The 15,200-nt window shown below is 45.3% G+C and overlaps 1 protein-coding gene across 6 annotated transcripts in view; it reads left to right on the top strand.

The window, feature by feature from the left end:
• The window catches only part of LOC125738136 (USP6 N-terminal-like protein), a 61,953-nt gene that overhangs the window by 22,307 nt on the left and 24,446 nt on the right, over window positions 1-15,200 (top strand). For 5 of the 6 annotated variants that reach the window (XM_049006815.1, XM_049006810.1, XM_049006814.1 and 2 more), the window contains 2 exons: window positions 9,565-9,638; window positions 14,457-14,539. In XM_049006815.1, the coding sequence (XP_048862772.1) occupies window positions 9,565-9,638; window positions 14,457-14,539 (157 nt within the window). Of the gene's footprint in view, window positions 1-4,375; window positions 4,530-9,564; window positions 9,639-14,456; window positions 14,540-15,200 lie in introns of those variants that run through there. The other variant, XM_049006813.1, reaches the window with a different exon arrangement.

Raw genomic sequence — 15,200 nt, 5'->3', positions numbered from 1 at the left:
GCGGAGCGGAGCACATGTGACTTTCGCGTCCTTGTTTACCAGTGCGGGTGCTGGTGTTCTCTGATGTTTCTTGTTGTGGCCTTTATGGGCCCTGTGACAAACCCTTGGTTGTCATTGGCTCTGACAGTGATGGCAGCCCCACTAACAATGTGGGCAGCTTAAAGTGCTATTATTTTGTATTTTTTGTTTGTCCACTTAGTGGCAGGTAATCAGGAGATCTATCCTCCTTTGGAATTGGTATAGCGGTGTGCGTGTGTGTCTGTGTGTGTGCGTCTGTGTGTGTCTGTGTGTGTAGGTTATGTATATATTACATCGTGAAGACTAATTGCCCCCATGTTGTGAGAAAAACCTGTTATTTTGTCTTTGTGGAAACCATTTTATAAAAATCTGTGAATGCAATCAAAAAAACAAAAAATGCCTTGTATTTTGTTTGGTTACTTATGGTTATGGTTAGGGCTGGGTAGGGGTTATGGTTGCCATTGTTGGAATTAGGATTTCGGCCATAGAAATGAATAGAAAGTCCCCACATAGATATAAATACAAATGTGTTTGAGTGAGAGAGAGAGAGAGAGGGAGAGAGAGAGAGAGAAAGGGAAGCTGACCTCTGGAAATACATGTAGGCATTTGTAAATCTTCCTTTTCTGATAACTGATGGTTTCCTCTCCATGCCAAGGGTTTTGAGGCCCTAAATGGTGAAACACCTGCACTGATAACGAGCTCAAGTGTCCTGCTGGCTCACCACCGATGTTCCTGTTGCAGTTTCCACCCAAAGCCCAGTGCACATGGTCACACCTGATCAAGTCATGAATCACAGTGACCTTTTCTCTTCCTTACATGGATTAACCACTTGTGGTCTGAAGATGCACCAAGAGCAGGAACTTCATCCTGACATCGACACACAATCGGATTATGGAAGCTCCGTTCTCTCTGTTAGTACAAGCATGCTTATGTGTAGATGACACACGGACTCCCCTTATCAAACTGAAAGACTGTCAGTCACAGACAGGAATCACAGTCTTCAGATCTGACTATTTCGATTATTCATACGAGATGTTTTCTGAACAGATACAGAAACTGTTTCTTAAATTATTCAAATGATATTCTGATGCTGCCGGGAGCAATAATGCACCATTCTGAGTCAATTTGCACAATCTGTTCATGTCCTTTTAAACCCGAACACACTGGATTTTGAATGGATGCAAAACTCCTCTATTACTCCATTACACAGCAGTGTACTGATATGAAAAATCATTTGCACTTATTTGCTCAGGATATTTTAGCGACCACGTTACAACTAAGTGAGCGTGGTTGCTGCCCACCTGGCTGTAACTGGGCAACACGGTGACCCAGCGGGTTGTGAATGTAGCTCTGTGTGTGTCTGGAGTTTGCCCCAAGTACCTCTGTGCAAGGTGCTAGTGCGCTCCCCAACTGTCTTTGGATGTCCTGTGGGTCTCCTGTTCTCTCTCTGCAGTCTAAAAGTCTACAATTGGGTGAATCTAGGAAGTGAAGCTGGTTTGTGTGTGCTTGTGTCTCTGTGTAATAAATTGTGTGTGTGTGGATTATGTGTGTGTTACATTGTGGGGACCATATGTTCCCCGTAATATAATAAAGAGCTGTTATTTTGACATTATGGGGACCATTTTCCAGGTCCCCACAAAGATCTGTGATGCAATCAAAAACTAAAAATGCCGAAGTCCTGTATTTTGTTTGGTTACTTATGGTTAAGGTTAATACTGGGTATTTTCAGATTTTGGATTTTCCCTTATAAATGAATGGACGGTGCCCACAAAGGTTTGAGTACAGGTGCGTGTGTGTGTGTGTGTGTGTGTGTGTGTGTGTGTGTGTGTGTGTGTGTGTGTGTGTGTGTGTGTTTGAGTGTGTAAATAAAATACATGTGTGTATGTATCTGTGTCTGTGTGAAATGATCCTTTATTATCCGTTTACACAAGTACAAGCTCATTGGAATGCTTTTGTTCACCTACCCTATTTTGCTCTCCATTGAGATTCACAAATAGATGACTGTGTGTGTGTGTGTGTGTGTGTGTGTGTGGTTGTGTGTGTGTGTGTGCACAGCCCATGGAGCTGGGGGTGAAGGAACTTCAGATAAGCGGCCGTCCCACTGGGGCTGGGGTTTTCCGACCACAGGCGCAGGGGCTTAGGCCTACGAGTCAGATCTGCAGTGGATAGAGGCTGGGAAGTTTTAGCCATTTAGCTGATACTGTAAAGCAAATGTCAGCAGTACTTCTGTGTTTTTTTTACGAGTATTTCTTGTTAACTAAAGATACAAAATATATCTTCCCTATGGGGCTTGGGGGGAGCAAGTCCTTTAGCCACGAGCTGAAGCTTCTGAAATTGATTCCCATAACTTGAACTTGAAAGCAGACTTTTTTTTCTTGGTTAATCCAGACAGTGGTAACTTGCACAGAGCAAAGCATGCCCACTTCCCGCTTCTTGTGTGCAGTATACATGTGCGCGTGATAGACGTGCTATGTGATATGTGATAGGCGTTTGCTACTTCCTCATGAACTGCCGTGACCAGGATAGGTGACACTGCAGCAAATTATACACAAGCTCGTACCTTCCTTATCACGCAGAATCTGATAATGATTCAGAAGAGAACCTTGCGTACAGTTTGACAATCCTGCAGTACACACATACTCCCCTGCTTCCATAAAAAGACAAAGAAACAATTATTAGTTTGTCTCTGAAATGGCTATTGTTTGTGCTTTATATGTGTGTTTTTTGGTTCCTGGTGCATTGTGCGTGAGGTGTTTCTGCTGAAGTGAAAGAAGGTCCTTGAATCCTGAGCACCCTGAAGAGAAGTCAGCTTCACGCCTTTCATAAATGCAGACTTCATTTTTTCATTCTGATCTTGTCGGTTTTTTTTTTCCCCAAGTGTTTATTTTGGTATATCAGGCCAGAAATTACCCACGCACCTCTCCGGAAGAGCACTTAAAAGTTTCAATGAGAGGAAAAGAAGCAAATTGCTTTTTTTCGTTGTTATTTAAACCTGAAATGATCCTGATAACGGAAAGTTTTTTTTAAATTGTCTGTTTCATTGCACTGTCTAAATGTGCGTGCACAGACTGAACAGCAGGGGGTGTTGTGGTTGTGAAACTCATTCAAGGCTATTGTTAGTTTACATCACTGGAGAGTTGTTGCTGCTTTAAAAATGTACTTGATTTGTTTCATTGAGATGCCTGGCTGTACATGATACAGAAACCAACCTGTGACGCTGTTTACTTCTGTCTGCTCTGCATATTTTACTGGCCCTGTTTAGGTTAAAAGTGTGATAGCAGCCTGTCTGTAACCAGGCAACATGGTGGTTCAATGGGTTTGAATCCCACCCCAGGCTCCGTGTAGGTGGAGTTTGCATCTTTCCTCTCCATCTTCGTGTGTGTTTCATCCTGCAGTCAGATGAATTACATTTCAGTTATTGAGCAGACACTTATCCAGATCGACAAGGCAGGATCAGTCAATTCCTGGAACAAAGAGAGCCTTGATCAAGGACCTGTTGGTGAAATCGCTCTTTTGACCCCCGGATTTGAACCAGCTAGCCACACACTGTCCCCATTCCTCGGGGGTAATATATGATTGATTGTGTGTGTCTGCACCGTGATTGGCTGGTGTCCTGTCCCGGGGGTCCCTGCATGTGATTCCTAAGATGGGCTCCAGGATCACCTTGACCCCGGACTGAGTAAACGAGTATGGAAGACGTCTGTCTGGCTGGACAAAGGAATAAAATGTAAAGTAGTTCTGTTGCGCTGTTTGAAAGGAGTCTGCCAAGCAACAAAGTCAATTAATATTCAGCTTTTGGCCTTGGTATTTCAAATCCTTTGAATTGGAATGAGTCTTTGGTTTGGAGAGAGTCTGACCAGATGCTGAAGATGAGTTTTTATTTCTTTTGCATGGATGTCGCATTCATTCCAGGGGCGCATTATGGTTTGCTATCTGTTCCCAGTTCATTGCCCTGCCCCTGAAAAAGGATAAACCCACATGTTGCTCGCATGTGTCATTGACAGTCCCCTGTGGGACCACAACCCCGACCTCTCCGTCCTTTTGCCATCTAGGAGGCATTTCCTGTAGAGATAAAGAAACATGAACGGGGTGGGGGCGGTGGGGGGGGGGGTACTGTGGCCATCCTTGTTCCTCGCCAGCAGCATCTACTTCCCGGATCGCCTGGGCGGGCTTCAATGGACCCCTTCTTTGTTTATGGGCCGGGAATGTAGTGCGTGGGACCGGCGCTGGGCAGGCCTTGACGGGCCATGACGCCAGCTCAGGCTCCTCCCACCCCCTCAGGCTGCTGGAGCTGCCCCGGCTCTCACTTCTGCTTTGGTCTGCCGTGACTGGTGACGGTCCCCCCCCCCCCTCCCCGTGTCACTCCCGCTCGTTCTTTCCTTTCGTCTGCACGGATATGCCAGCCGGAGGGCTTCTGGTTCTGGGAATGGGGTAAAGGCGGGGTTCTCTGTCACCAATGAGGACCAAAACCCAGGATGGGGCCACGGAACGTGCTGGCACCTTGTACAGAGGTAGGACAGAGGGTACGACAGATATGACCTGGTGTGTGTGAGTGTGTTTGTACGAGTGACATCAGGCAACATGTTTGTTTCACCTGACTGTTGTGGTGAAACTTGGGCAAAGCTTCTGGCCAGACCACATACAGTATCTGCGTGCGGACAGCAATCTGGCTAAGGGGGGGTCTGAGCATGCGGCCGACTCTCCCCACATTTCCATCATAAAGTCAGGAGGTGCAGTGTCTTCGACTGATTTGTGGCTGGTGGTTGTGGTTGCGAGTGCAACTTTCCGACTGTGCAGCATCACAGTTTGTGACTGAGAACCAAACTCAATACATTAAGCTGCATATACTCACATTCCCACATAAGTGCTTACAAACACACACACATTCACTCCCTACCACATTAAACTTCCCAAGTCAGTTTCTGTCAGGGTCATTTACAGGAATCGTCTTGTTTGAGGCTATGTCCACTTGACCCCCCCCCCCTCCCAGATAGTGTGCTGTGTGGTTTATATCTTTTTATTATCCTGAACTCTGCTTCTCTGTAGCATCAAGGCCCCCAAGGCCTCAACTCAGCAAACTCGTTGTAATCCAACATGTCACTGGAAGGAAATAGGCAGTATATTCATTTCATTCGCTAATTGCATCTATATTTTAAAAATTCTTTTGTTTGTTTGACCCCAAGTGATAACAAAAAATTAATAAAGAGGAGTGTGAAAAGCTTAGGTACTGCAAATGCTGTTATCCGTAGTAGAGAAGGTGCTTTGGAAAGATAAGATAAAGGAGAATAGTTTTTGTGATTTCTCCCTGCGCAAAGCGATTTTTCACCAAGTCGTTGAACAAATTTTAAATCAGTGAGGTTGAATGTGATGCAAAGAGACTTCAGAATGTTGCCCTACTAGAACTGGCCACATATATTAAGATAAAGTATCAGATGGACTTCATTGATCCCAGGGGGAAATTCGGGTGCATATGTTTCCTTTAATGGTGTCCTACAGTATGACCTAGCTTTCCCTTCTAGGGAGAAACCCTTAATACTCAGGATCTCTGTGACTTTGCCTCACTAGTTATAAAGAGCACTTTCAGTTCAGCTTCGCGTGGACCAGTGGAGCGCCTGAACAAACCTGAAGATGGAAAAGCTTTGGCATCCAAATTACCTGCCATTTCTGACATTCGTATCTCTTGTGTGTCCGACAGAATGAACCAGGCTGCGAGCTCCTGGGGGCAGGGTTGGAGGGACAATGAGGAGTTTTCAGTGCATGAGGTTGTTATGTGGTGCAGAAACAAAAGTGTGGGGTTGACAGGCTTTCCCATGTTTTGTGGTCCAAAATCTTGCAGGATTTGGTTTATGACAGTTACACAAAAGCTGTATTGGTCTTCGCATGTCTTATTATTATAAATGTGTTCTAATAATCTAAGGCTTAAATTTGCTTGAAATTTAAATATTTGACGCCACTTCAGTGTTTGCGCAACGCAAAGATGGTCATTGCAGGGTTGTTCACTCCGTTCACTTGAGCTTTACAGCATGTTCCTTTGAGCTGCTGTAATACCGTATGGTGATTTTGTTATTTGTCCCTCTGCATTTATATCTTCCATTGGTGAATCCGTTTTCTGGGTGGTGCAACAGACAGGAGAGCCCATTGAGTCAATGGTGCCTCCCTCAGCCCGAACAGCCGGTTTACGAGCGGAAAGTGCCGGGCAGGATACACAAGGAGGGCTTGTGTGATGGCGGGGACCCTACCGTGCTCGGGGGACTATGAAGTGGCTCGCAGTGAGGAGATGTGGAAGAACAGCGACATGCGGCTTAAAAGCAATTCTGTGTGCATCAAATGTCAGACAATTTAGTGCTTCCATTTATAATACAAATAGCTGGCAGAATAAGAACAGTCCCTAGTCTTCTAAAGGGTTGAAGCCCTTTTCACAGGGTGGAATTTCAGTCTACAGCACCGTGGAAACTGTAATCCGATTAAAAAAACTTTCATTTGAGACAAGTTCCCCATTGTATGTCTCCCGTTCCCAAAACATTGCCTACTTGAAATTGCGCTGCATGTGTTTGGATTGCAGATTGGACCATCTTTCACCCGGAGACCGTTTTGCAGTCCTGTCATAAAAAAGCAGCCAGCCGACTTGTAAAATAACTCTTTGTTTTGACGCATTGATATTCAACAAGTTAGCCGCCAACCCAACCGGCCCGTGCCACGGTCGCTCTGAGCCGTGGAGCGGAGGAAGCAAGTGGGATGGGAATGTGGCCTGCTGTGTACGGGAAGACGTAGTGAATTATTCAGGGCCTTCGTGGTATCTCAGGACACCAAAGGTGCTCTTTATTTCAGATGCTGGGAGAGGGAGCTGTGTGTGTACTAAGCTTGCGTCATTTAGCAAAACAAGCATCATGGCAGTTTGCGTTGTGACATCGCCGTGGCCATAAGTCGCCCAAGCCAAATCAGTGGAAAGCAGCAACTGTCTGATTAACATTTTCTGCAGTTATATTGGGATGAAATGAACTTGACCACAGGATCATGGTGGGTTTTGCCTTGGGACGTCTTTAAATGTTTCTGTTTCTGGTGGAATGTCATGCTGGACAGATAAACACAGTTTTTTTTTCTGTTCTGCCTGCAAGGACCATGAGGGATTCTGAGTCTCTGTTCATACCTTGATTTGAGCTTCTGGCCACTGAAACGTGGAGTGGGTTTTGGCTTAGTGGAAGTGATAAAATGCAAATACTCCTTTCCCCACGGTGCAAATCCAGTATGACCAGCGGTCGAGTTTCCATATCTCGGGTTTTGGCTGTGCCGGCAGGTGGCTGAAGTAGGCTTGGCTCTCCCGCCATTGAATGTCGAATGTCAAAGCCCGAGGTGTGGTTCTAAGCAAAGCCTTTCAAGAATATAAACGGATCCTGAAACAAGCAGCGACCAAGACCCAGAACTGTTAGTATTTTGCATTATTGCTTTATCTGCAGGTATAATGCAGGTGCTGAGTGAGAGGAGCTGGAAGGAGTTGGATGTGCTTTTTTTGCGAAACTTCTGCTCTTCTTAAGGATGAATAACACACAAGGCAGCTTAACTCTCACCATATGAGCTGGACCGAGAGAGACTTGGGCTAACCCTCTAACTTTTGTTAGGCTGTTTAAAATGATGGAAATGTCTGTTTTTCAAATGTCAATTGGAAGTGGGACAGACCTATAAGGAGTGAATGAAGGGACCCAGGCTGGTGATGGGCAGATAACTGACTGCCTTGTTTCTGAGTACCAAAGGCAATATGGATACACATTAAAACATGCACCTACATGAGTTAGTCCAAAACTACTGTTGTTTGCTGCCTCAAACATTTTAACAGAACTTGCTTTTTTTCAGTTTACTGTTCTGCACCTAATTTAAAATTTCCTTTAAATCTGGGGCTTTTTTTAATTTTGAATTTTCTTTTGAGATTGGATGAGGCTGATACCCATGGAAACATTGAACAGGCAGCAAATTAGGAACAAGTCAGCTACAAAGTCGCATGTGATCCAGCAGCCACGCTACGGGCGTCGCCTAGGGAGATGCCACGTGCAGCGCCCTGCCGCGGTAACCTTCATGAAGGAAGAGATGGAAACCGAAGGAACGGTGGATGGTTTGTTTCAGGAAGTGAAGCCGCGGTTTGACAGCACACAGCTCTCTGGGCCTGTGCAGTGTGACAAGGCATATGAAAAAAATCACTCATCCAAATGTAACTCAGCAAATCAGCAAAGCGATGTTCAAAGACATGCATTTAGGCTAATTGGTGTAGTTGAATTACCCATCGTGGAGGAGTTTCCTGTAATAACAGGCATTCTGTCCAGGGTGTTCCCTGCCGTCTGCCCTGCGCTTCCTGTCATCAGCTCCAGGCTCATCGCAGTTGCATCCTGGATAAGTGGTTGGAAGATGATTGGCTAGTCTATTTTGTCTTTAATTACCTGTGTGTTGAGGATGTGTTTCTGTTGTGTCAAAGCTGTGCTCACTATTCACTGTTGAAGACCACGATCAAAACAAAGATGCAATTTGAGTTTACAGTGTCACCCAGAAGCCGTTTTGGACGTGTCAGTCCAGAATCAGCTCCTGCCTCCATTCTGCCTCAAGGGTGACCCATCACTGGCCAAGTCATTTGTCGCAAATCACCTTTTAATGAGTGCAGAGTTTGTGAGCCAAACACCCCCGTGCCTGCTTTTACTTACCATTCCATTTGCATTCATTTTTTCCCATTTTTTTGCCCCCACGAGATAAGATGGCATCATCGCATCCCTGGCAGTTTTGTCCTGCCATTTCAGGCCTCCTCGGCGTGGCTCAGGAGACTCGGAGACCCTGCGCTTGAAGAAAAACCAAGCAGGGAGCTAAATTTTACTTGATTTCGGGGGAAAGTGACATCTGTGCTAATTTACTGTTGAGGTTCCTTGTGGAGATAAAAGGCCGACCTTAGGTCTCATCTCTGCCTCATCTCGCCTTGGCTGACACTGGCTAACAGGGGAACTCCGGAGCACCGGCTCTCTGCTGGATCTGTGAAGGAGGGAAACGCAGTTACCATCTGCCAGTGTGGCACTCTTGAGGGAAAGAGGCTTCCCTTGAGTGGTATATTTACTGTTGTTAACGGGCACCAGTCAGCAGGTTTGGTCTCAGGTGGGGAGAAGAACCTCATTAGAGATTTACAAGAAGGGTCTGGCTGATTATTCTTACTGAGGCCTAATTACTGCTTGGCGGCAGAGGTTATTTTTGCCTGCACAATTGTGAATGACAGCATGAATCACCACCCACTGCTATATGCAGACTGTGAAATTATGCCGTGTTAATACACCAAATTCTTGGTAACACACTCGGAATGCATTTGATTGCTCTAGTTCTGGAAATATACAGGAAAAAATCGCTATTTTTCACTTCTGCTGTATGGACTGCAAAGGGACTGTGATCCTACGTCAGGTTCCTCTGGAAATGGCATCAGCACACAGTGGTGTTTGAGTTACAGTGTGGTCTTCCCACTAAAGCTAACACCCCTCTGCTTTTTGGTTTGTTTTGAATCCCCCCCCCCCCCCCCCCCCCCAACAGCTTCAGACGCGGAACTGGATGCAGCCGCCAAGCTGGATCAGGAGCGAGCGGATATCGTGTCCAAGTATGACCAGGTGAGGAGCGCGGCCCAGTGCTCTGGGGCCATGATACGAGCATGCCCCTCCTCCCCCCATCTTTGCTGAGGGTTGCCATTATTGCAACAAACCTCCTCTCAGTACTCATCAAAAGAGCTTTTTCTTAAGCACTTGCTAGACATCACACAGTTGAGGTCACAGAACACAATGCTGCGTATTGTCAGGCAACCTTAGTGTCTGTGCTTTGTCTCTGTCATCATGAAAGCATGTATTTCATTAGGAAAACGCTAATAACCAGAGGTTCACAGTTAAAAACAGTACAATACAATGATGAATGTTGAGCTGTTTTATTATTTACATTTACTGAGCAGACACTTTTGTCCAAAGTGATGTTCAAATGAGGATCAAAGAGATGGATCGGGCAGTGTCCCTGGAGTCACTGCTGGATTTAGGTATGGGTGACATGGGGGGGCACAGGGCAACCCCACAAAACAAACGAACACGGAAAAATCGGAGTGTGACATTTCATTCATAATCCTGTAATTGTAGAGTCCGACAGATGTATTGTTGCATTTTTTCTGGTTTGTGCAGGATCCTTAACAATTTAAATCTAGTCTGCATGCCACGACGGTGAATTTGTTTAGTTTTGACTCTTGGCTGACAGTGTTGGGGGGTGGGTAATGTATTGATTCTCAAGTGCCTAATTAAAACATATCGGTAAGAAAAGGTCTCAGCCATCAGGTGCCCTGTTTAGAAAAATGAGGAAAGAATAGGAGGAGAAATGCACAGAAGATAAAGGTATGCAGATATTTCATCTCTTTATGAGAATAATGTTAGTCATGTAGTGAAATAGGCCATTATAACACAGTACGTTTGTTAGCCAATAGGGTAATAGTGTAAGAACTAAATTCTCTTTCTTTATTTTAATTTAAATATTACAGGTTATTATAGGTAATGGGGTTAAGTGTCCAGTGCTGTCATCACTCTGCTACAGGATTTAAATCAATAACCTTCTGATAACCAGGAGTTCTGACTGCACAATCCCAATCCGGTTCAGTTAAACAATTTGATTTCTTACACAGAGCATTTAATACGGTTGTTTTGTGAAATGGCACATTGTGGGTTTGATTCACACCACCTGTTCTCTGTGTGCCATTCTGTACTCGCGTTCATGTCGGTTTCTTGCAGGTACTCTGGTTGCCTCCCACAGTCCAAAGACAAGGGGTGCAGCCAAAATTGCATACTTGTTTGCTATGCAGTAGGGGAAATACACTATGTGAAGTGAGCAGTGTACTTGAATCCTCAGTATGGGTAATATTTTGCAAAAATCCAAAGTGTGCAATCAATGGAAGCTACGCTGTCCCACAAGGCCACTGAAGAATGTTGCTTGCCCAGAAATTTATGTAAAGATGCTGAGGAAGTGCCCATCTGTGTATAAATTAAAGTAAAAAACAAATCTTAGTTATATAAGTTGACTCAAATACTCAAATACGTATTTTTTCATTGATAGTTTTTAACAGTTTTTAACTTTCTCAAGGGTCAAGCTACATTGCCAGTAGGCATTCTTGTCAATATGCGAGATGGCGACCTCACTATGGCCAAGTGCAGACATACTGCATAATGGTCAGGTAGTAAGCTTCTTATGAAATTCATTGCATACTGTGGAAGTATGCAATTTTGGTCGCATCAATGCATTTAGGCAAATTTGTCCCTCTAAATTTCCTGTAGTGTGTGAGCGTGTGCCCTTCATTGGACTGACATCTCAAGGAACAGTCCCCTGTCTCGCCATGACTTTGCATTAAGTGACTGGAAGGATTCGTGCTGCTTTCTTTCGGAAAATGTTTCAGGCATATTGCCTGGCTGCTGCGAGGTAAGGAAGGTCAGACGGACTTTCATAATGGAAACCACCTGGCTGATTTTTGACCTGTTCTGCTATGGGGGCCAGTCTGTGATGAAATCACCAGCTAACCACCCTTTTGAAAAGTCAGTTAAGCCGGCCTGTTAACAGGCAGAGGGGAAGCACAGAAGGTTAACGTCTGTGGGACTCATAGCGTTTCTGAAGTCCTTTTGGTCCCATTCTGCAATGGCACAGAAAAGTTCCTCATTCAGCGTTTGCGGTTCAACCTTGATAGTTGCTCTATTGGGTCTTATCGATTTCTTTACCTTTCTTTACTGCACACTTTATCCAGCCCTGGCTGTTATTCATTGCAATCCAGTCCCCAGTGATCATTAGCAGTTCCGAATAATGTACTGTATAAACCAAAGGGTGACAAATGCAGCTTTTCCTGTGATATGCAATGATGTTGGGAGATAATTAAGCGATTGGTGTCTTTGGCACGAAAGAGTTGAAAGAACATAAACTCGCAGGTTCCCGCTGAACTTTTTCGGTCATTAAATATCTCAGAGGTATTTAACAACATCCAGGGACTGTGGTGAGGGGAACAAAGGGATAGAGCTCAACTCAGCCAGTGAGGCTCACCCAGCTACTGGGATTAATAATGGGGATGATTCTGTACGATCTTGATCTCCAAACCAGCCACAAAGTCGTTTGGCTCGTCTGATTAAAATCCATGTGCCAAATATTGAGACGGACAAGAAATTGCTGTTGAATCCCTGCTTCTCAATAGAGATTTTTTTTATGAACTTATTTCTGAATACAAATTCTTGGGAAGAAAGTAATTGGTTTTTATCTGATTTTTGGAGCCATTTGTTTTTGCGATTTACACTGGTCTAGAATGAAATGAGTGTGTCATTGTCTTTCCTTTTCTGGATGTCAGGATGTAGACAAGCTTTACATATGACCTGGGACTGTTCTATTTTACTGCTTTTGTCTACATGCTGTGACTTAGCTTCCACACTGTTTCTGTGTTTGTGTTATTCTGACCAGCTGATGTTTTAAAAAATATTTATATATAAAGTAGCACAGGTGTTCAGTGGATAGTGCTGAAACATCACATATCCAGAGTTGTTGGTTTTATTTAACTCAAGTCTGCAGGTTTGATTTTCTAGTATGGGGTTGGGCTGTTGCTACTCCTTTTGACACATGGATCATTGACCTAATTTATTTTCCGGTCCAGAGCACATTCCATAAATACAAAAGGCAATTCATACATTCATCTTTGTTTTTTCTTGTAAGAACTGAATATGACATCTTTGGCATTTGAGTTCTGGTTCCTGGCCAGTGATCATCTCCAGTGCACTGGGAGAGCCCACAGAAGGACCTCCGGATGCATAATGAAGTGCCTGATTTTATTAAGTACATTATTCACTTCTTGAATGTGCACCCTATTTCAAACAAAACCTCTGGAATAATTTGAGGTGCTGCCAGGAAGCATCTGCATTATGATTCCTCGTAAACTGTTAAGTAGAGCTTATGAAAGTCCGATTCATTGTGAGACTGACTCGTGCCAGTGGTGTCTACAGCTTAAAGCTGGGGGCATCTTTATAATATGCCCAGGGAGGCTGTGACAGTGATATGTTAAGTCACAGGATGGCTGTCCCAGAATAGCTGCCTCAGGATGGCTACCTCTGGATGGCTACCTCAGGATAGCTGCCTCAGGATAGCTGTCTCAGGATAGCTGCCTCAGGATAGCTGCCTCAGGATGGCTACCTCTGGATAGCTGCCTCAGGATGGCTACCTCAGGATAGCTGCCTCAGGATAGCTGCCTCAGGATGGCTACCTCGGGATAGCTGCCTCAGGATAGCTGCCTCAGGATAGCTGTCTCAGGATAGCTGCCTCAGGATGGCTGTCCCAGGATAGCTGCCTCAGGATGGCTGTCCCAGAATAGCTGCCTCAGGATGGCTGTCCCAGGATGGCTGTTCCAGAATAGCTGCCTCAGGATGGTTGTCCCATGATGGCTGCCTCAGGATGGCTGTCCCAGGATAGCTGCCTCAGGATGGCTGTCCCAGGATAGCTGCCTCAGGATAGCTGCCTCAGGATGGCTGTCCCAGGATAGCTGCCTCAGGATGGCTGTCCCAGGATAGCTGCTTCAGGATGGCTGCCTCAGGATGGCTGTCCCAGGATAGCTGCCTCAGGATTGCTGCAGATTTCTGAGCACCCTGCAGTTGCTCTCATGAGCAGACACATCATTTCACCTGAACTTTAGCTGGGTGAATTGATAACACTGTGGAATTTTAAGTGTTTTTTTCTGTGGCCAATGACCAGTCAATCTCAGTGGCTACACAGCCTGGGGTTCAGGACAGGGAGTGCTGTCCCAGGCCAGCTTGGTGTTCCACTCCACCCTGGTGAGAAAGTAGATCCTCGCACTTTCCTGTTTACATAGAAATATTTTACCATTTTCTTCCACTTCAGTTTTGTTTTGTGGACAGCTTAGTCAAATAACATGCTAGAGAAAGGTTTGCCATGTAACTGTATAACAAGAATTTTGTGTAAGTTATGTAATATGAGCGATTTGTAATGTGCTGTGTAGCTCTTGCTCCAGTACTGCTTACACTTTTACTTGTGTCGAGTCCTTGACAGCACATGTGTCTGTACTGGGCTATTTGCCTCACTTGTACATCCCTGGACAAAGTGTCTGCTAAATAAGGAAAATGTAAATATTTCTTTTAATCATTTACAAGAATGTTGTCTGACCTTACAGCCCTGTTGTCTGGTGCTTAGAATTCTGTGTACCTTTATCTTTGGCATTGAGAATTTCTTTACTTCTGCAGTATTGCAGGTCATGACCAGCCGAGGACCATAGCTTGCAGGTTAAGGCTTTGACCTGTATTTTAACATAAAGGCTGCGTCCAGTTCAGAACCAACAGACTGTCTAGGAACAGCTTCAGATTGCCTTTTCCCCTATAAGATGAGGAGGAGGTTCTGAAATGCGTCTGAAATGCCGTTTGTCGCTGCAGGGGAAAGAGGGCGCCGTGGTGGAGCCCTGGGAGGACGCCAACTTCCACCTCTACAAGGTGATCGACAGGTTCGGCTTCCTGCAGTAAGTGTTCAGCAGGTGGACCCTGCCGCCCCTGACCTCCGTCTCTCTGCTCCCAAGGAGAAGCCTTTCATAGTGTGGGTTGGTCTGCATTTCAGGTAGAATTAATGCTTTAGCTACAGCCTTGTCCATACTTCACTCGTCCATGTGCCGTTACGGCCTGCATGTAGCTGAGCACACCAAAGGCGTAGGAGAGAGTGTGATTTGGGGGGGGGGGGGCACAACATAATGATTTAAAAACAGGTCTATTTATCAGAGAAGGAACCCACATTAGTCCGCCTGGGTCACATGTGTGTGGAGTTTGCATGTTCTCCCCATGTCGTCGTGGGGTTTCCTCCGGGTACTCCGGTTTCCCTCCACAGTCCAAAAACATGCCGAGGCTAATTGGAGTTGCTAAATTGCCCGTAGGTGTGCATGTGTGAGTGAATGGAGTGTGAGTGTGCCCTGCGATGGGCTGCCCCCCCCATCCTGGGTTGTTCCCAGCCTCGTGCCCATTGCTTCCGGGATAGGCTCTGGACCCCCCGCAACCCAGTAAGATAAGTGGTTTGGAAAATGGATGGATGGATGGAACCCACATTAAATATTGGGGGGTACACATCCCCCAGTCCCTGCCCAGTTTCCATGCCTCTAGAGCACATGGTCTTTTGCATATATACCAGTTTTG

Source organism: Brienomyrus brachyistius, chromosome 3 (genome assembly GCF_023856365.1).
Source record: "Brienomyrus brachyistius isolate T26 chromosome 3, BBRACH_0.4, whole genome shotgun sequence".
Lineage (NCBI taxonomy): Eukaryota > Metazoa > Chordata > Actinopteri > Osteoglossiformes > Mormyridae > Brienomyrus > Brienomyrus brachyistius.
Note: the sequence above shows the minus strand (reverse complement) of the source record. Positions and strands in the feature narration are given on the sequence as shown.